Genomic DNA, 23275 nt, shown 5'->3' with positions numbered 1-23275 from the left:
ATAAACGTAGTAAGACAAGAGAGGTAATGTTTTATTGAGCCAATAGGAGAATCGCATCGAAACATACATTAAATCTCATTGGTTGAAATTGTGAACACATTTTGTTACGAATGCATGTTTTTTTTTCATTTAATACATAGATAAAAGTCAGCTGTAAACAGTATATTTTCTTAGTAGAAAGTTTTGCTGAATCAAACTTAATTGCCAAAAATTTCGTCTTAAATTTAAAAGCTTCAAATAGAGGTAGATTCTTAAAAAAAGTTAGTCTGGCTACTCGCTGGTGAGGCAAAATTATTTTTGTGAAAAATCCTCCAAAATCGCAATTAAATAAAATCTTAAAAGGGTCGATAACATATAATTTTGTTAAATTTTTGTAGATTTTTAATGTGCTTTTGGATGATTTTTCACAAAATAATTTTGCCTCAATATCGAGTAGCGAGTATCATTTTTAAAGAAATCACATCAACTTGAGTCGAAAGTAAACAATCTGCTAGAAATGTTCCTTCTTAGATTTGACGAAAAAAAGGGTACAGAATATGCTTCTAGTCTTATATTTCTATTTTGTAAACCAAGGAAAGATATTAAGGGTCATTAAATTGTTTAAAGGTATCTTTATCTTTATATGATTATCAAGCTGTGTAAATTAACTTTAATTATCAAAATATGTATGAAAGGAGGAAAGTTAGAAAAAAAAACTATTTTTCTGATCACAATTGACATAAAATGTGTTAAAGTGTATCAAAATTTGAAAGTATAGAAAGTTGCAGGCATACAAATTACAGAAGGATTGACAGACATACAGACAGACAGAAGAAAAACAGAAGAACTGACAGACAGACAGACAGAAGAAAAACAGAAGGACTGACATACAGACAGACAGACAGAAGAAAAACAGAAGGACTGACATACAGACAGACAGAAGAAAAACAGAAGGACTGACAGACAGACAGACAGACAGAAGAAAAACAGACGGGCTGACAGACATGAACACAGTTATAGAGCAGCTTTGCTACTAAAATTTAATTATTATTTTTATATTGTATTTCCTTGTCCTACCCTACCCAAAATTGCCCTTGCCGCAGGCCCTTAATTATGGATTTGCAATGCATGACAAAAGTGTTTATCTTTTTTTTTAGAAACGAAGCTTTTACATAATTAGGGGAGATGCATCTCTAAAATAAATGCCTAAAAATTTAAGTATGTCCTTAAACAATATCCAGTATTTTCAAAATTTCTTAACAATTTTATATTGTAATTATATACGATAGACTAATAAAACAATGTTCTGTCTATCAAGTTCTGACACTCCACATGTGTTAATGTTCGTCTACCGTCTGATTTTATGGATGTTGTCTTCCTTGTTATTAAATTTTGAAGCTGCGAGACTAAAAAGTTCATTAACAAAGCAAAGCAAGATTTATTGTCAGTAATTTGTGAAATTTTGACCGGCGCAAAAATTATTTCCACAAATAATACCAATCTACTTTAGGTAGAATTTGGAGGGTTAATAAACTGCTTATTTTACTATTCTTGTACCCTTGTTAATGAAGAGTATCTAACATGTAGAATATAATTAAGAAAAAACCTATGCCATATATGTAGGGACCATCCTTCAAGTTTGCTTTGACCCATGTTTAACCTATTATAAATCATCGTACTGTCCAATCATTTCCACAAAAGGTATAGTTTTTAAAAGCGAAGCTTTTCTATAATTAGGGTCGTTCCGTCCGTCTGTAACTGATATCTTTTTTTGTTAATTAAGGCACGTTAGAATTGTCCTATCGATACAAAATTTTGCATGGTGATTATTGTAGTAGTTAGGTACTATTTACAAAGCGTAGCAACATTATAATCGTTACCAGAATATCCGTACGTCCATTTTAAATATGTTGATTTTTAACTTTTTAACAACAAGTTTTTATATCATAAAATTATCCGATTGATCTAACTTTTGGAATATTGAATCCTAGGACAACAAAGTACAATGTTATAAGGTAAGCATCTCTATGATCAAGTCCTAAAATGTAAGTATGTCACTAAACATTCTGTACTAAAGCAGTTTTTTTTAACAAATTTACTTACAATTTAGTTTCGATTTTTAAACAATATTTTGATAATGGAGTTCTGACACTCTTCGAGAGTTAATGTTCGTTTGTTCTACCGTTTCAGAGCTTCGTTTTTATGGATGTTGTCATCCTTGTTCCTTTTCTTTTTAACGTTATTACAAACTATCACAACTGCAAATTATTACTATAACATATAACACAAAATTATATTTATCATAATGTTATTTATTTTTTTTTCAAGAATATATTTTTCTTGTGCGTTAATAAACTTTCACCTACAGGGTGTCCGTCGCAAACTGCTTTTAAAAACAATTATTACTCCATTAATATTTGAGCTATCTTAGTAAGAAAAAAAGGATTTGGCAGCTTTATACGATAGTAATGAAAAATCCGCAAACCTAACACAAACAAATCAGCCAGGTAATACATAACAGGTTATTTTTATTGAATATAAGACTGATCTTCACATCTCAGATTCTTGAATATTAAAAATTTTATGTTTGCAATGTAAAGCCGGTTCTATTGGTGTGCTTTGAAAGTCTGTGCGACCATCCGTTTGGCCCCTTGCTCATTCTAAAGTTTACAAAGCAAATATTTTCTTATAGGTTAGTCTAAATTCAATAAAATCAAACTTTTATGTACTGCCTCGTAGATATTTTCCTGTTTATTTTGTGGGTTTTTTTTATCATTAATCTATAAAATGGTCAGAAGTAGGTTGCCAAATCCTTTTTATTCTACTAACATAGCTAAAATAAGAAATCAATAAAACAGTTTACGACGGACACCCAGTATATCCAAACCAAATTCCAAAAATAAGTAACAATGGCTCTACAAATATGTAACAATGGCTCTACAAATATGTTATGTGTTTAGATAATCTTCACGATAACGATTTTCTAAAAATGAAACTTTTTTATAATTAGGATCGGTCTGTACATACGTCCGTGATTGTTAGCTTTTTTCGTTAGTAGACATGTTATAATTGTCATATCAATTTTAAACTTTGTATGATGATTTCTATATAACTGCTGGCACGATTAAGGAAGTGTAGCAACTCTATAATCATTATCAAAAAGATTGTACGTCCATTTAAAACATGCTGATTTTTAACTTTTAGACAATGATGTGTCTACTACATATTTAAAATATTAAGTATTCCAAACCCTAAACGTATCGTATTTCGAGAAAAATCAAAAGGGAATTTAGAGACATGATAATATTGAAATTGGGGAATATTAATTAACGTCGCCAAGAATTCTATTTCAAGAATATGATATATATTCCCCTCTCCGTTCGTTCACAAATAGCTCCCTATTTATATTTTTCTAAATATTCAAATTTCTTAATATTTATTTACGAAGTGCTTCGTAAATAAATACTAGATTTTGAAAAATAATAAATTTTTACGTTGTATATTTCTATTTCTGAAATAAATCACGCAATCTTAAATGAAGTATTCGTTAAACAATTCCGAAATAAAATTTACTAAATATATTAGACTTTTAGGTTCTTTCTATGAAATTAATGTGATGACATAATTTCCTTACTCCAAAAAGTCTACCTGTTAAGAATACGACATTTTAGACGTCTTACTTTTTTCATTGCTTTTTTTACAGGGTAAAATAAAAATTCTTCCTAATATTAAAAAAGTATAATTTTGCATTACGTAAAAAAAGTATATAACGATAATGAAATATATTAAAGTTAACTTATAATAGTTTGTAATTGTATTTGTAACAATATATTTATAGATTCCCCTACCAATTTACATTTTTACCACCATTTTTACTATTTTTCTTTGTTGTCGGTTTCCAAGAAATTATTAAGATTAATAATATTATAGATATCTTCAAATATGAAGTGTTGGGATGTGTGAAATATTTTTAACAAGGATGACAATATCCATTAAAGCATAACATTAACATAAATGCATAAGTATAATCAAAATTATAAGTAAGTATTCTGTCTATAAATTATATAAAATACTAACATATTAATGATGAACAGACTGACGTCTATAACCAACACAAATTATAGAAAAGCTTCGCTAATTCCTAGTATTTTCCATAAGTTTTGTTTTGTTATTTCTTGGGTGGGGGGGGGGGGAGGGGAGGGGTCAATATCAAGTGTTGGGATGTGTGAAAAATTTTTAACAAGGATGACAATATCCATTAAAGCAAAACATTAACATAAATGCATAAGTATAATCAAAATTATAAGTAAGTATTCTGTCTATAAATTATATAAAATAGTAATACTAACATATTAATGATGAACAGACTGACGTCTATAACCAACACAAATTATAGAAAAGCTTCGCTAATTCCTATTTTCCATATGTTTTGAATTGTTATTTCTTGGGTGGGGGGGGGGGGAGGGGAGGGGTCAATATTTGTATCGTAACGGTCAACCTTCAAACTAGGGGGGGCGAGGTAGGGGTGAATCAATATCATTAGCATATATATATCGACAACATTTCTTAAATAGGGGAGGGGTGAGACTACACTAGTGTAATAAATTATTATCGATTCAGCGTTTTTTTTTTTTTGGGGGGGGGGGGGGGGAAACATTTATGACCTCATAAAGCTAAGGGTCAACTCATCATACAAGAAATATGAGACCTTAGAGAACAAGGACAAAACGTTACAATTTACAAAACTAACTCCAATCCAAATAAAATAAAAATATTTATTTTCATTTTATTTAAGTCAACATAGTTTATTTATTTATTTAGAATATTTATTTCATTAAAGTAAAAAAAGTTATGATTATTGTTTTGTTAGTATGTTAGGTTAAATTAGTACATATTACTTGAGTTAGAATGATTAATACATTATTTAATGGTTATTGGTGGTTTATTTTTTAACTTTTCTTTCACTTTATGATATTAGCAAGTTTGATATATGGTTGAGTTGAAATGTAGAAGACAGTAAGCAGGGTGGAGGGTTGGAGAATGTAGGGTGTTGGAACTTTGGAAGGTGGATTATTATAGAGTAGATACGCTGAAAGCCTGAAACAAAAAATCTTAAGTCTTAACAGCTATGTGAGGGAGAGGGGGGGGATGGTAATTTATCTATCTTGCTTAGCGTTCGGTTAATTCTAAATTAATGAATAAATAAAAGCTATCTATCTTAAACGGACGTACGGAGGGACGGACCGACCGACCCTAATTATAGAAAAGCTTCGCTTTAAAAAAATAAATTTTACTTTTATTTGAGCCAATGTTAGATAAAAAGTTAATAATTTAACCAACCAATTAAAATATCCTTGTATTTATGTTTTGACATGTCCTATAATCAATAGGCATCTATTAAATGTAATCTAAACAAGGATAACAAGATTATCATCCATTGTCTTATCTCCTAAGGTGTACTTTACAACCCTCTCACATACTCACACGACAATACAAATACACATAATAAATACTAGGATATGACAATGAAAGAAAAATCGAGATTTTTGGAATAAAGAAAGGGGAGAATAAATTATTTAAAAGTCTTATCTATTATACAAATTTTATATCTAAGTTTTCATATTTATTGAATTGTTTACAAGTAAAACTGATATGGTTCTGATATCGCAAAAACCAATCAACCAATATTATTTTTTTATAATTCATTCTAAAAAAATAAAAAAAACTCATCAATATTTAATTTTTAAAGTTTTCATATTTATTGAATTGTTTAAAAGTAAAACTGATATGGTTCTGAGTTCTGATATCGCAAAAACCAATCAACCAATATTATTTTTTTTATAATTCATTCTATAAAAATAAAAAACTCATCAATATTTAATTTTTAAAAAAAATTTGTATAAAAAGTAAAAAAAAACACTGAGAAAATATTAGGTGTAGAGGTTTCGTGTTCTTTCTAGACAGCTATATTGGCTATTTTTCCAAATTTTGACGGAACGAAAAAATTTATTGGAAAATATCAGTAAATATTAACTTTCAGGATCGTAAAAATTTAGAAAAGATTTTAATATTTCTGTTTCATGTCCATTTTCAACCCTTTCCCTAATTATTATCAACGACTTTGGACCGTTCGTAGATAGGGGGAATATCTGAGAAATATTGACCCGTGGGTTTCAAATTTCCATCGTCAAAGATATATTGGATTTATTTCAAGTAGACATATGTCTGCTTTTAGACAGCAAAATTTTGTTTAATGTTTAATATAATTATCCTATGCATCTGATCTTTGGAATAATGATTCCTAGAACAATAAGACTCTGCATCCCAGAAGTTCGAAGGTTTGTAAGATGGGCGCATACTGATGTTACTAATCAGAATCTGTATCTATGGGTCAGTTTTTGGTCACTTGGAGGTGAAAGGAAATTTGGGGAAATTTTTGTTCTATTTTTTTGTTGGACACCCTGTTGAGCTGTGGTGTATAATATGTATAATTATATTTTTGGTGGGGGATTTATGGCAAATAATGCACCTACTCCATCCAACATTACCTCTCACGAGATTGTTTAGTCCTTTGACACTGTACATAATCATTATTTGAATGATTTGTCCTTAATTTTTATTCATATTCAATTTTATTGTTTGTATATGAATCGAATATCTAATACTTGTATTATAATACTATTATTATTATTTTTTGTTATGTTTGTCATAAATTAAATATCTAATCTAATCTAAACTTGTTATCTAACTTGGGCTATTTAATTTTCTCGTACGAAAGATAAGAAAAAGAAAGCTAAAGATGTGCTTTCTTTTTCTAAATGTAAACATAAGCAAATTATTTATGTGTATGTATATTGTATAAATGGATTTAGAATATATGTGGATATTATGGCAGGGGAAAATTTAGCTTGCTAACATGGACATCATTAAATTGTCGTTTATTCAGTAGGAGGGGAGGGGATGGATAGGGGGAGGTCGTTATTTAAGCAAGTTACAAGATTTACTTTCTTAGAGTACATAATAATCTGGTGTAAGATCCAACTGATAATAAATCCATTATTCTATAGTGCATATTTGTATAATTCTTTTTAAATTTTGCGCTAGAGCCTAGTTAGTAGTGATAGTAAGCCGGTTAGTGTTATGAGAAAGCAAGAAAATTAGTTTTAATTTCATGTTTTATCCTTATATATAAAAGTACCAGGATTTCTTTCTGTGTGCCGGTCTGTACCGAAAAATCTCGCTGAGCCGATATTGTCTTTACAGTGAAGCTTATATTTCAAGGGAAGGTTTTTAACTATTTTAAACGAAAGTAAAAATTGAAGAGGGGGCGAAATTTACCACCCCCCCCCCCATATTACCTGAAGTGTACCTATATACCTCGCCTCTAGGGGTGTAGCCGCTAATTATATATTTATCTATATATAGTAACTGAAATAGTTTTTAAAAATTTGTCAGTTTATCTATAAGATCTCATAAACAGCTAAGATTTTTGTACATTTACATAAGTTATTAAAAAAAGATTGTATAAAATGAAATTATGTAATGTTTGTGGAGTACCTGCCCCCCGACATTGTGGGGGATGTGGAAATTTCAGGTGATTTATTTTTTGGGCTTTCCCTCATATTGCCTTGTAATCACAGAACTCCTTCCTGATTTGTAAAATGAATGCAAAATAAGGGGGTTGGGTAGTTATTTATCCCTAACCTTACAGTGCACCCTAAAACATTTGGACCCATTCCTTTGTCGATTTAACCCATTTAACCCTGCAGGGCAGCATGTGCCCAGTATAACCGAACCCTTCTTGGCCTAAATTATACCACTACCCCCCCCCCTTATTTATTTTTTCAAAACAAGGAGCAGAGGGAAATCTACCTATATTTTGTATCTGTCTACGATCTGTATTTATACCGTTTGACTATCTATCGTATTGCTGTCCACCTGTCTGATTGTGTGTATTTGTGTCTGACAAGCTGACATATGTAACGTCTTCCTATTTTGCCCATTAAAAGTTTGTTGTATTTAGTACGTATTTCTTCAACTTCTTAACTTCTTCTCTTAAATTTATAATTGTCAAATGAATATTGTGACTGTATAATAATTTATTGATCTTTTTCATTAAAAATCTACAATATTATTAGCTCGTTATAGCTGCGCTATTTGTGGACATAATTGTCCTTGTTATTAATATTTGTATCAACATTGGCAAGATAGGATATAAGAAATGTCATGTTTTTTTCCTTTTATGGATTATTATTGATTTCTTGTTTTGATGGGTAAAAACCAGGGAGGGAGGAGACATTGGGCTGTTTATTACACTGGTCCCCTTAGTTTTATGACAACGTTTTCTTAATCTTTGGCTAACAACTTTGGGGACTTTTATTACATTATGATTGGTTGGTTTATTAAGTTAAGTGTCCTAACGTTTTAACCACTAATTGTAATCTACAGAAGGGGTAATTTTAGTGTATCCTCACTGGGGATGTACATCAATTTATCGACCATTGTCTTAACCCTTTAGGTCCATGGTTAGAAAGTAAGGGCGTGCACACGATTCATGCTGGGAGGGTAAAGTACCTAAAAGTATACCCCCCTCACATATTTTTAACAAGTCGACCCTCCCCTATTTTCAATTTTAGTTTGAAAAAGAAAATTTTATAGTTTTAAGTGCATTTAGGGGTGATTTCTCTCGGGGGAGTAATGGTACCCTCCCAAAATAAACTTTCCCAATGCCTGTGATAAGCTACACTGTAAAGGAGAATCATATTGGTTCAGCTGTTAGCAAAATCCTTCACTGCACACAGACTGAAACACTATTACACAGACGGTCAACATGTTACTTTTATATTAGAATTACAGGATAACCTTTGTTTGATTATCTCAAGGTTTTGTAATACACATTACACACATTAAAATTCAGCAGACAACGCAGTGTGATGGTGGTATTCCTTTATAAGCTTAGTTGATCACATAATCCCTCCTCCTTTATGCAACTCTGCTATTGTAAAAACTTTTTTAGTATGGGTTCGAAACTGATTAATATCCGGTAAATTATAACCGGTTTTCAGCCATACTGAAAAATTGTGTATAGCATTGTATTACAGACAATTTTATACGAATGATAAAATCAAATCATGAAATAGATACCAGTTTTAGTAGTCTTAGGCACTTTGGGGCTAATAAACTGGTTTTAATCTCTTTTTAGTAGCGAAGCTACTCTATAATTCACTTTGTCCGTCAGTCAGTCCGTCAGTCAGTCAGTCCGTAACGCTATGGGGGAAATGGGATTTACTCAGCTCCTATAAAAGATAGAATGCTGAAATTTTTTGACAACATTTCTATTAATAAGGAGCACAATTAACTATAAAACATCAATGGCGATCGGACCGCTTTTTAGCAGGTTTAATGCTATTTTTGTATTTTTCACATTTTTCTCCATATCTTTGGTGTTTATGGTCCGATTTCCAAATTTTTTTCAGTTATAGAAATCAAAATTAAATTTCCTTTTTTTAAAGAAAACAACTATGACGGTCAGACTACCTTTAGACAGGTTTTAGGCTATTTTGTATTTTTCACATTTTTCTCCATATCTTTGGTGTTTATGGTCCGATTTCCAAAAAAATTTCAGTTATAGATATCAAAATTAAATTTCCTGTCGTTTAAAGAAAACAACCATGACAGCCAGACTGCCTTTTTTTGCAGGTTTTTGGCTATTTTTAATTTTTTCCTTATTTTTCCATTTCTCTTATGTATATGTCCGATTTTCCAAATTTTTAAAGTTAAGGATATAAAAATTAAATTTCCTGTTGTTTTAAGAAAACAACTGTATTCACATCCATGAATTTTTGGGCTTCGCTACTTATGGATGTTGTCATCCCTGTTTTTATTATAATATCCGCGAAAAGCTGTCTATAACACAATGCGATAAATAACTATAATCTAATTATCGACAAGCATTATTCAAAAGCATCAATAGCATTTTATGATGTATAATATATGGCATTAAATACGAGTGGCAATGTCTGATACTTTATCTAATCTAACCTAGAAGATCAGAAGGACATCAAAGCTTTTTTGTGTAGGGGGGGGGGGATTATTCTCAGTAGAGGGATAGATCATGATTATCCCATCAAACAACACATTTTTTTCCCCAAAATAAAACCTGGGAAGGGGTTATTGCCCCACTAATGATTGGAGGATTATTGCCAGCAAACCTGTACCTTTCCTCATGATATATCCATTAAAAGATTAAGTGTTTGTGTATCTGTATTCTGTATACTGGGAAATAAAGTTTGACCATTGCATTGGTGGATAAAGTGATGTACATTGTACATTCCCCGAAGGTGATTCACAAAATTAACGCTTCTGTAGATTACAATTAGTGGTTGAAACATTTGGACACTCAACTCAATGAACCAACCAATCAAATTTCAATACAAGTACCCAAAGTTGTTAAGCCAAGAAGACGTCATTATAAAACTTTTGGGACAAGTGTAATATTCAGCCCAATGTCCCCTCTCTCCTTGATTCAGTATGTACAGGGATATAAAGTTAGACCATTTTGGTGGATAAATATATCTTCCACTCTTTGAAACTATCGAGCAGAGGAACCCCTCCACTGTTTATTTTGAATTAAATTGAAAGGTTAGGGGGAGGGGGAAGTTTTTTCTTCCTATAACTAACCCCTGAGGGCCTGAGCTTTCGTGGCTACCCATTACTCAATATAACCTAATCTAAGCTAACCTAAAGCAATAAACAAACAAAAGAAAAACAAACCCTCCTTTATTTTCAATTAGTTTAAAAATGAGTTGGGAAGGGGGTTTCTATGCTCGATAAGGTAATTTAAAGGATATTGGTTAATAACCACCGACGGAAAAGAATGTTAATGTTGCTGATTAGCTTCGCTTTAAAAATGTTCTTAACCTTAATACTACAAAATAAAATCAAAGTACGATTACACAAATGTAACAAACACACACACACACACACACACACACATAACCTTACACACACACACACACACACACTCACACACAAACAAACAAACAAACAGACACACACACACACACACACACACACACACACATACACACACACACACACATACACACACATGGAAAAACAAATTACACAGAAAGTTGAAGGAAAAATAGTTAGCACGGTCAGATTATAAATTGTGTTTTCAGATTGGTTTTCATTATTTCTAATCACTCTTTTTTCTCTTTTTCTCTCTCTGTTTCTTTGAGTATTTCTATCTGCTACGCTCCTCTAGAGAGGCACTAAAAGGGAATTCAAATTCTATTTTTTAGATATTTGTGTGGGGGGGGGGGGAGGGTGTTAATAACCTCCCCCAAAATAGTTTTAAACCTACAAGAAGAAATATTCTAAAGGAGAACCATATCGGTTTAGTGATTAGCCAGATCCACAGCATAAAATAGCCTTACGACAAAAAAAGCTTCTTAAAGAAAATAGCCTCATTTGTAAATAATGATCATGGTTGCAGTGCTCGGCCCCATGGCCTGTCTAGTCGCGGGCGCTCGGTCCCCTAGCTATACAACCTAACATAAAAATTGCAACCTAAAAAATTTGCCAACTTCTTGTAAATTACACGAAAATATAAAAACATAGGTGGGTTACATAGAATTTTTTCTTTCAATTATTAGGATATGTTATGTTTGGTTATATAGCTAGGGGGACGAGTGCCTGCGGCTAGGCAAGCTAGAGGGTCTGAGCGCTGCGGCTAGGCTGGCCAGGGGGCCGAACGTTGTGGCCATGATCATTATTAACAGCTGAGGTTATTTTCCTTAAGTAAGTGTTGTTAGGGTGTTTTATCCTAGAGGCTATTTTGTCCCCGAGAGGGAAATTGGAGTATCAATTTTATAGGTACCAACTTTTAATAACATGCTCCATCTTGAAACTTTTTGTATTTTCATTCATATGGTAGTGTTCAAAATTTACAACCAATAACTTTCATCTACAGAAGAGGTATCATTGGATAGAACTTCAATTGTTTTATCCTAAAGACCCCTGGTTAAAGATGTGGATTTTGCAATGAAACTAAACTTTTAAAAATAATTGTAGTTACTGTTCTGAGAAGCACCAGAAATCAGATTGGAGTGAGCACAAGAAAGTCTGCAGGCCGTTCAGGTATTAAATTTTGCCTGAAGACAGGATTTATCTGCAAGACAGCATTGGCCCACTTCAAGTCACTCCGACCATGACAGGCTTTTGCTTTGAGCAGATGAAATTACATATTTACAAGCCGAGATCAAAAGCACCATACCACATACAACCAGAACAAATTTTTTATTTAATTTTTCTATTTCCCTTGCTGGGGTAGCTAAACCGTCCACAACCTGTCCCTAATCTATTCGCTTCTGCCCTTGCCCTCGCTTCCCCCTGTGGGCATACTCACACATACTACTTACTATCTTTTAGAATAGAATATATGTACCTTTAGTTTTTACTTAGATAATTTTCTTACATAATTTGCAACAGCTAGCATTAATATGTAGTTATGCAACACCCTCAAATTATTTTATCAAGTTTGTGACTTTTAAACTTTTTCAAGCAATAAAATAGGTGTCCTTATTGATATTTGCTTATTTGTATTTGTGATAACAATAACATTATCTACACTCACCTGTAATAAATAGTATAAAAAATAGGGAATAGGAAAACCTGCTTTACCTCTTTTTTTTACCCTTCATGGTTTTACACCACCCTGTAAATCGGCTTACTGTACACGCTTCTAATCTTAGACCTGAAATATTTATATTATTTTGTCTTATGGTCGACCATTAACTGCAGGTGTTCCACAGTAAAACTGTAGCTATATTTGCCATAGAGATTAGTGCGAGGATTAACAAGTAGCGTTTAGTTATCTATCTATCCATTAAACTTTTTAGTAGGTTAATTTTATATTTCTCTGTTGGTTGGTCAGTGATGCATTTCTCTTTCTCCAAAATAACATAGACAACTGTAATTTCCAGGATAACTAGGTCTAATACACTAATGACTTTTCCCATTAGGGTATTCACGCAAAAATGGAGGTGGGGGGAGGGGAATCAGATTCCCGCCTTAACAAAATACCTCAAAATTGTGAAATGATTAGTACAGGCGTTTTAAGAAGTTGGGCTTGAGGGGAGAAAAGTACATCTAGGGGAAAGAAGCATCCATCATTGGACATATTTATAGTGCCTTAAAGTGGAGAACCCAATCGGTTCACTTACAAATAAAAAACAATACTTTTTTTCAAATGATGATTATTGTTTCATATTATGAATTAATTTTTTTTATAGAATAAAACATTCTGCAGAACTGGGCGACTATTTAGTAGCAGATAAAGATCTAAAGGTAAATTCACTATTTCAATAACATTGCTTAAATAACAGTGCTTTTTTATAGAGGTATAGGTTAATTCTGTTTTTAGTTTAGAATATCTGTTGATCCTGGGTTTTATATAATTTCACAGCCAAAGTTTTTAATGTATTTTTATATACAAAAACATTTTTTTTAATCTTTCTTATTCTCCCTTTTCTTAAGGAGGAAGGAAACATTAAACTGTTAACAAAAGATTGTTTAACATCTTCTCTCATTCGTTGGTTTAAAAACACTTAAAATTCTTAATTGGTTGAAGCCAACTTGAACTATCCAAACTTTTCCAATTTTAATTTATTCTACAGAAAGAGTAAATATGTTTATCATAATTGGGGTTGTAGAGCAATCTATCATCAAATATTTTATCCCGTAAGTCTTTTTTTCCTTTTCCTATTTTTAATTCTCTTATGTTTTATCTAAGTATTGATTTTCTTTAGGCAGGAGACCTTGTGCTTTATGAAGAGGCAGCAGTTTTGGGTCCCCTCCTCGGTCCTATGGTAATGCAGGAATTTGTGATCAATTTTATTACTATCTTGTATAATATACTTAACTAAAATAAAAAATTTAAATTTTCATTTGATACTGGACTTAAAAGAAATAAAATTTTCACTAATAAATGCTGCAGAAAGATGGCAATCAGAAGAGTTTATGTCTTGGCTGCTATTTTCCAGCTTTTGATTATCAGTGTTCTAGTTGTCAGGTGCCACTGTGTGGTCCTGCCTGCCAGAATAGTAGTCCACATATCCAGGTACAGATACAAAAGTTAATTTTGATTTACAATGGTATAAACTGGGAAGCTTTTAGCAATAGAAGAAACAAAAGAAGAGGTTTTTAGAAAAACAGTAATTTTAACCCTCATTCGAAAAGAGGGGGTGGGGTTGTTCTGATAAAAGTTCTCATTTGATGATCAGAAAAATTCATATACCTATCCAGGTAGAGATAAAAACTTTAGGTTAAGTTTAGAATGGTTACTAGAAATAATAACTAGAAATATGATTATTTTGATTTTTCTGTTTTCTGTATTCGCTATTCATTTTAAGGGAAACTGTTATTTTGTATTGAAAACTAAATTTTTGGGTGCTGTGACTCGTTAAAGTACAGAAAATTGGCTTTTTTTAAAAGCGAAGCTTTTCTATAATTAGGGTCGGTCCGTCCGTACGTCCGTCCGTCCGTCCGTACGTCCGTACGTCCGTAACGGATAGCTTTTTCCGTTAATTTAGGCATGTTAGAATTGTCCTATCGATTTCAAATTTTGCATGGTGATTCATTTAGTAATTAGGTACGATTTAGAAAGCGTAGCAACTTTATAATCATTACCAAAATGTCCGTACGTCCATTTTAAACATGTTGATTTTTTTTTACTTTTTTAACAACAAATTTTTATGTGATCTAATCATCGGATTGATCTGATTTTTGGTATATTGATTCCTGGGACAACAAAGTATAATGTATTAAGCGAAGCAACTCTATAATCAAGTTCTAAAAATGTAAGTATGTCCATAAAAATTTTCCTGTATCAAGCAGTTTTTCAACAAATTTACTTACAATTTTGCTTTGACTCTTATAAATTTATATTATGATAATCAAGTTCTAACACAATACAAGTGTTAATGTCCGTTTGTCCTACCGTTTCAGTACTTCGCTTTTATGGATGTTGTCATCCTTGTTTATATTGGATGGTCAATACATTATTGGTTGGACATAAATCCCGCTATATGATTTAGGAGTGTGAAATACTAAAGACAAATAATCTTGGAACGAAAATTAAGGAAGACCCTGAATTAATAGGAATTATTACTCCATTAAGGTAATTTTTATACAAAAGCAACAGGATGTTTGTCTTTCTGTCTGTACAGGAAATCTCTCTCTCAACTTTACATACATTTAAGCTCTTGGAAGGTTTTTTTTTATCTTTTTAGGGGAGGGTGCCTCCACTCTCGCATGAGATATCGTCCCCATTTCTCCCCACATTCCTCCAATTGTTTTTGCTTTAATTCAAACTATAATTTTAGGCGGTGGTCGACTATCCCACTCCCCTCTTTAAAGTGGTCCTAAAATGCTAAATATTAATATAAATTTACTACATTTATAAAAAAAACTAAAGGAAATAAATGAAGATAAAAAATTCCTTTGGTATATTTTCCAAGTAAAAATGATTAGAAGAAAAATATACTATAACGCAGGGTTCAAATGAAGAAAATTTGTCGATTTCTCTCAAAGTGCCAAAGCGAGCAGAGAGTAGCGGATCAAAGTGCCTTAAAAATCAGCCATGTGACGTCATAAAAATGAGGGAGATGAGATGGGAAAGAAAACCTCAAAAAAGAGATGGATAATCCCTCATTTTTATGACGTCACATGGCTGATTTTGAGACACTTTACTTTGTAACGCTACGAGCAAAGAACCCCCCTCCCCTTATTTTTAATTAAGAAAGGTTTTTCGCCCAGTGGCGTCATGTCACCGCAAGTTTAGGCTATGCACGGTTAGGGCCCTCAGTAGGGATAAGGCATAGGAGGAAATAACTAACACCCGCCCCCCTCCACCACCCCTGAATGTAAAAAATAAAGCATTGGTTCAGTGCTTCATAAACACTTTTTGAAGGAGATCAAGCGAGTATTTAAATATGGTGTGTGTTTGCATCACAGACCTATATAAACTACTTGCTGAGTAGCTTTGCTACTACAAGTACAAAATTAGATTTTCAAAGAAGGTGTATCAACTTTTTCACTTTTTATTTAAGATAGCTAGCCGGTTCTTTTAGTAAGTAGTAGATGTAAATTTTTTCATAGAATTCAGATATGCAATCGGTTTTTTTGTAGACCTCTTATTTTTTAAGTAATTTAAGTTTTTTAAAAAAATAATTAAGTCGGTTTTAAGGTACTAAAACGCAACAAAATAAAAGAAGAAAATGGCCAGTATGAACAAAAATAGTAAGATCTTTAATTTGACACCTTACTTTTAAAATTCTGTTGAGTAATTATTGAAAAAATCAATTTTTTTAACCTCGGTTTAATCAAAACTTTGAAGTAAAATATAATCTTCCACAGGCATAAAAAATATGGGTTCATATATAACTTTAGAATCAGAAAAATATTATGAATCCATTGTAAGCTAAATTGAAAAAGTTTTATAAAACTATAATAAAAAATATAAGTTTATTTTAAGAATTATAATTTTCGGCTTTAAAGGGTTGAACAACTTGAAAACTTGAAACTTGAAATAAACCTAAATAAATATACATACAATGTAACAGATATTTTTTAAACACAAGAAACAATAAAGCATTTTTAACTGCATTGTTTTGAAGTTTATAAACAGATTGAAGCATATTTGTTCATAATTTTTCGTTCTTTACATGTTATGTAAGTATCACTATTTTCATTGTAGTATCTATTGTATATATTCTATGAACATTATCCTTTTTTTTTGTCAAATCTATTGGTTGAGATTTTGAGGTTAAGCTTCCCGATTAGTCAATTTTTGAGACTTGTGATTGGCTAGTTTAATATTTACAATTAAGTGTTACCTGTAAAAAATAATACGTTAGGCCATTTTTATTATTTTAATTTTTTACTTTTTTCAATTTTGCTTACAATGGATTCATAATATTTTTCTGATTCTAAAGGTATATATGAACCCATATTTTTTATGCCTGTGGAAGATTATATTTTACTTCAAAGTTTTGATTAAACCGAGGTTAAAAAATTTGATTTCTTCAATAATTACTCAACAGAATTTTAAAAGTAAGGTGTCAAATTAAAGATCTTACTATTTTTGTTCATACTGGCCATTTTCTTCTTTTATTTTGTTGCGTTTTAGTACCATAAAACCGACTTAATTATTTTTTTTAAAAAACTTAAATTACTTAAAAAATAAGAGGTCTACAAAAAAACCGATTGCATATCTGAATTCTATCAAAAATTTTACATCTACTACTTACTAAAAGAACCGGCTAGCTATCTTAAATAAAAAGGGAAAAAGTTGATACACCTTCTTTACAATTTAACTTGAATTTTGTATTTACTCAAGGCTTTAGAAACTTAATCTCTATCTTGCTTCTTTATTAACAGCGAAGCTTTCATACCGTCAAGATCGTTTAGTTTTTATCCTGATATGATGATTCCTGTAACAATTGGGTATTAACTGGAAAGCGTTGTAATTTATCTGTAATTCCAGACGTTTATTTAAATATATTTTTAAAGTCTTATTTTTAGAATAATGATTTCTGTGTTGATTAGGCACTCTGTTATAAGTAATACATCTCTGTCATCAAGTCTTTTTTTTAAGTAGTCCTGTAAGTTTCCTCTATTAACAGTTCTGGGGTGGTTTTTTGTTTGCTTGTCAGATTTGTTGAGCTTCGCTTTTATGGATTTTGTGATCCTTTTGCTTTTTTTTATTTACTCTACCTATTTCTTAACTGTATGTGTATAATTATATACATTTTCTTTGCATAAAATCTAACTTCTAAGATTTTCAGTGCATTAAAGTTAAAATAAATAAATTTTGCTTTGAAATAATAACTTAGTTACTTAAGTAATGTGGAGGATTGTAAGGGATAAGACAATGGATGATAAATTAATACATATCCCCATGTATGATGATTAAATTATCCTCATAAATACTCACATTGTCTCTACCTTTCTAAACTTTATTTTGGCCACTGAATATCTACTTTATAACTGTCTTGTCCGTTTGTCCAACCATAATTATTTACTGCGTATTGATGTTGTCATCCATATTCATATTAAAATATTTCTAAATATCGATCCCTGTTACCTTGGTTTCTTTAGAACACAATTGTTCTATAAATACACTTTCTGACTAAACTCTCTGGAGAGGTGTTCAGTCACTTCCGCACGCATATTTTCACATCTTAAAAATACACAATAGCAAAAAGTAAAGCTAAAACTTCTTAGTGTTTGAACTTAAGTAGTCATGGAGTAGTACAAGACACTTCTAGGGCCAGCTCAAGTTTAAGTAATCCTGGATACCTGTGTGGAGGTGAAGGTATTCTCCCTCTGGAGTATCTGAATCTGGCAGTATCCTGCCTGCTGGAGTAATCCTGGATACTTGTGTAGAGGTGTAGGTACTCTCCCTCTGGAGTATCTAAATCTGGCAGTATCCTGCCTGCTGGAGTAATCCTGGATACCTGTGTAGAGAACACAGTAATAGTGTCTGAATGATTATGACGTAACAAAAAAAAATAGCCAATGAGAGGCCACTATAAATTTTACTATTGGTCAATAACGGCCTCTCATTGGCTATTTTTTTTTTGTTACGTCCTAATCAGTCAGACACTATTACTGTGTTCCTGTGTAGAGGTGAAGGTATTCTCCCTCTGGAGTATCTGAATCTGGCAGTATCCTGCCTGCTGGATTAATCCTGGATACCTGTGTAAAGGTGAAGGTATTCCCTCCCTGTAATATCTGAATATGGCAGTATTCTGCCTGCTAGAGTAATCTTGTATACCTGTATGGAGGTGAAGGGATTCCCCCCTCCGGAGTATCTAAATCTAATAGTATCCTGCTTGCTGTAGTAATTCTGGATACTTGTATGGAGGTGAAGGTATTACCCCCCCCCCCCCCGGAGTATCTACATCTGATAGTATCCTGCCTGTTGGAGTAATCCTGGATTCCTGTGTGGAGGTGAAGGGATTCCCCCCTCCGGAGTATCTAAATCTAACAGTATCCTGCCTGCTGTAGTAATCCTGGATACCTGTGTAGAGGTGATAGTATTCCCTCCCTGGAGTATCTGAATCTGGCAGTATCCTGCCTGCTGGAGAAATCCTGGATACCTGTCTGGAGGTTAAGGTATTCCCCCCTAGAGTATTTAAACCTAGAAGTATCCTGCCTGCTGGAGAAATCCTGGATACCTGTCTGGAGGTGAAGGTATTCATACACTGGAAAATCTGAATCTGGCAGTATCTATCCTGCTGGAGTAATCCTGAATACCTGTGTGGATGTGAGGGTATTCCTCTCCTGGAGTAACTGTATTTGACAGTATCCTGCCTGCTGGAGTGATCCGGGATACCTGTGTGGAGGTGAAGGTATTTCCACCCTAGAGTATCTGAATCTGGCAGTATCCTGCCTGCTGGAGTAATCCTGGATAATAAATCCAACAATATCCCACAGAACCTCGAAAATTCCTAAATAAACCACCCCTAAACCCCTTTGTTTTTGTAAAACAGTTTTTATTCCATTCAAATTGATTGCATAACCATTGTCTCTTGGTTCTTGTGTTTTGCAATACAATTGCATACTGATGCTTTGCTATATCAAATAAGATAATATAAGAGGTTTAAGAGGGGGGGGGGGTGGTATATAAATTGGGCCCAACATAATGCAAAAAGAAAATATGAAGACAATAAATTTTTCTTTGTCTGTCAAATACCATGTTAGGCATATAGGATTTTCTTTTATGCATTTTCTTTTTACACTAGTGTTAACTTATTATTGCTATAAAATGTCATTTTTAGGTGTGCAGCTTCTTTACAACTATGATAAATCAACACGTCAATAAAATGATATTGTGAAATTCATAAAAGCCTTTATGAATGTATTTTTATAGAAAAAATGAAGCAAATGTCAAGAAACCATAAAAAAGTTAAGGGAAAAAAATAAAGGGTTCATAGTTCATTACAGACCATAGAGAAAAAAATAAAAGAGAGGAATCGAAGCAACTAGAAGACGAAAACAGGCAGTGGGCCCAGGGGCCTAATTAGCGCTGTTGCCGCGCTAAATTTTATTGCTATTCCACCACTTTTCAAATGGGAGGATTACAAAATTAATATGTAAAGTTTTGATAATTAGAATATAATATTTAAATTAAAAATAAAAAGAAAATATTGTTATTAAATATAAAAAATACTAAAATAACAACATCTAAAAAAATTTTTTTTTTACTTTTTACTTTTAGATATTGTCGTTTTAATGTTTTAATTAAAAATTACAAAGAATTTATTTTTATTTTAAAAAAATTGTGCATGAAAGATGAATCCTTTTATTTCTAAAAAGGGGGAAATTTTTTTCATAATAAACATTCAGCTGATTCTGACCACCCACGGCTGTTTGCTAAATATTGCTTTTCTTTTTATTCACATTATTATTTATGATTGACATACAAAAAGCCCTGGGGAGCTTTTGATTTTCGTCTGCTAAATTTTCTTTAAAAATTTAGGGATGGGGAAGTAGTATTTTACCATGAAAATGTGGTGAGTATTCATCCTCTTATCCTTTTTCCTTATGTTACAGACAGACAGAAGTGCAAGCAGACATATTTTGATGATTTTAAAAATTTAGGGATGGGGAAGTAGTATTTTACCATGAAAAGGTGGTGAGTATTCATCCTCTTATCCTTTTTCCTTATGTTACAGACAGACAGAAGTGCAAGCAGACATATTTTGCTACTAAAAAATTCAATAGGTGAACAGTCATACAAACCTTTACGGAGTAGATACTCATGTGTAAGAAAAATCTTCACAACGAATCCATATAAGCCTAACAAACAATTAAGCCTAAAGGGTAGCTTTACTAATAAAATAAATAAAAAACTTTTTCTGTATAAAAGTTAGAAAAAAAGTTAAAACTTTTACAAGTCATTAAATTTCTACAATTTTCTTTAACTTTGTCTTTTTTAGTAGCGCAGCTAATCTACAAATAGTAGTTTTCTTCCACAGCAAATCATACTTTTCGGTTTCATGTTTGAACTGATGAAAAACTACCTCTTCCTCACATTTTTGTGATGGGTTTTCTGTGCTCAACCAGGCACTTTACGGGCCACCGCAAAGAATCTCCATAAAAGTTTTTATATTGTTTGACAATTCTTTCATGCCTAAATTGTCGATCATAGCTTTCCTTACTGGGAGACGGACATACATGGCCTAAGTGTAGAAAAGTCTCGATGAAAGATATGCTGATATTTGCAAACATAATGTAGATCTTGGATCATTCATTAAAACCAGTATGTTGCTCCAAATAATTTTTAAGAACTTTCACAAGTTGTGTTGTTTAGCATCTCTACAATTTGTTTTCTTCACTATCTGACCATAGACGTCCAAGGGGGGGGGGGTAATGAGGTGATTACCCCCCCCCAAAATGAAAAAGCTTGGACGCCCCTGTATCTGACTACATTTTTCTTCACTTAATTGCTTTGAAGGACATCCCAGACGATACAATTTGGTTCTTTTAAAGATATACCTTAATTTAAAAATAAGGATGACAACATCCATAATTAGCAAAATACAGAAAAACATGGATGGACAAAAGTTCATTGAAATGAAGTGGAGGAATAGAAAAGAAGAATAATAAGAATAAGATAAAAAATAGAAATAGAAAATCCCGAATCCTCTACACATCAAGCAAACGAACTGAATCATAGAGTAGCTACAAATAACGGTAGTGGCTCATATATTTTCCTAAAGCTATCAATTTTGTCCTTTTTAAGTATTCTATTAAAGTCCTTAATTTTTAGGTTTTTCCTGTTAAAAGAAAACGATTTTCCAACTTATAACAAGGTAATATTGAAATTAAAGGAAGCCTGCAAGAAATACCACGCTTTAACTGCTGAAAGACTGCCACAAGTAGACCAAATACCCCAAATTTGAAGCCTTCAGCTTCTATAACAAAAAAGTTCTAGGCATTTTAAAATGACATTTTATGTACAATGAAAATTTTGAAAGAATTGCAATGCTCATGTTGAAAACTTTGAAATTAAACTACGTGGCCTATAAACAAAATTATAAGCTTATTTTTGTCATAAATTTAGGTTTCCAGTAACTAATTCTATTTTTACAATAAAAATACCCATTTTTATAGTCAAAATCATTAAAAAAAATTAAGTTTTACTTGCGTTGTACGAATGTACTGTAGCCAATCAGAAGGCTGAATCAGCTTAACAACCAATCACAACTAAGCTTGTATTAGTTTACCCCTTTGTTTCCGCTATGATTTTCGTTTAAAAATGCAATTTGAATCGATTTTTTTTCATAAATTTTTAACTATGAAATGTGGTGTTTTTATTGTAAAAATGTAATCAGTTACAGGCAATCTAAGTTTCTGACAAATATAAGGTTATAATTTTATGTCTTGGCAACGTAATTTAATATTGTTTTTTCTTTTATGAGCATTGGAAATCTTTCAAAAATTCCATTGTACATAAAATGCTATTTAGAAATGCCTAGAACTTTTTTGTAATTGAAGCTGAAGGCTTTAAATTTGGGGTATTGGGTCTTCTTGTGGCAGTCTTTCAGCAGTTAAAGCGTGTTATTTCTTGCAGGCGTCCTTTAAAGAATAGTTATTTCTCGCGCGCATCGTATTATAAACAGCTTTCCGCGGATATAGACTGTACAATTATAAGATTAAAACCAGTTTTCTAGCCCCGAGGTGCCGAGCGCAACGTGCTAAAAAAACGATTTTAATCTAATGATTGTACATTTAATATTCGTAGAAAGCTGGATATAATACGATGCTAGACATAGTTTTTTAGTATGGATGAGAACCGGTTCCTATCCACCGGATTCGAATGAATACGAGAAAAGTTCTTTTCTTCAAAAGTAAAATCACATCCAGTGAGGAAGGATACATTGAATGTAAATTATACCAGTTCCTAAGGATTTATACTAATGTTATCTTATTCGTTGGATCTTGTTTTTTTTGGTTCAACTACATCACTGTATTCCTGACAAAAATTACAATTTTGTGTGTGTGTGTGTGTGTAGCCATAGTTTCTTAGTGTTTGGACCTAAGTAGTCATGGAGTAGGACGAGACACTTTTGTATGCTAGCACCAGGGCCAGCTCTAGGTCCACACTCAAGTACAAGTACTTGACTCGCTGTCTCAAGAGACCTACTCTTTATTACCTCACCCTCGCCGAGTATTGCAGGTGTCCACAATTAAGTCACCGTAATGAATGACGCTCTCTACA

At 32.2% G+C, this 23275-nt stretch overlaps 1 protein-coding gene across 2 annotated transcripts in view; it reads left to right on the top strand.

The window, feature by feature from the left end:
- The first annotated feature begins 7429 nt into the window (after positions 1 to 7429).
- Positions 7430 to 23275, top strand: part of LOC145322692 (SET domain-containing protein SmydA-8-like) — a 39103-nt gene continuing 23257 nt past the window's right edge. The window contains exons 1-7 of one of the 2 annotated variants that reach the window (XM_080164903.1): positions 7430 to 7573; positions 12058 to 12123; positions 13278 to 13332; positions 13794 to 13853; positions 13982 to 14104; positions 15081 to 15163; positions 21824 to 21866. In XM_080164903.1, coding sequence (XP_080021029.1) covers positions 7509 to 7573; positions 12058 to 12123; positions 13278 to 13332; positions 13794 to 13853; positions 13982 to 14104; positions 15081 to 15163; positions 21824 to 21866 — 495 coding nt within the window. In that variant the 5' untranslated portion in view covers positions 7430 to 7508. Of the gene's footprint in view, positions 7574 to 12057; positions 12124 to 13277; positions 13333 to 13793; positions 13863 to 13981; positions 14105 to 15080; positions 15164 to 21823; positions 21867 to 23275 lie in introns of both variants that reach the window. The other variant, XM_080164904.1, reaches the window with a different exon arrangement.

The sequence above is a fragment of the Acartia tonsa genome, chromosome 6 (assembly GCF_053477335.1).
Source record: "Acartia tonsa isolate MP-2025a chromosome 6, ASM5347733v1, whole genome shotgun sequence".
Lineage (NCBI taxonomy): Eukaryota > Metazoa > Arthropoda > Copepoda > Calanoida > Acartiidae > Acartia > Acartia tonsa.
This window is presented reverse-complemented; position numbering and strand designations above follow the sequence as displayed.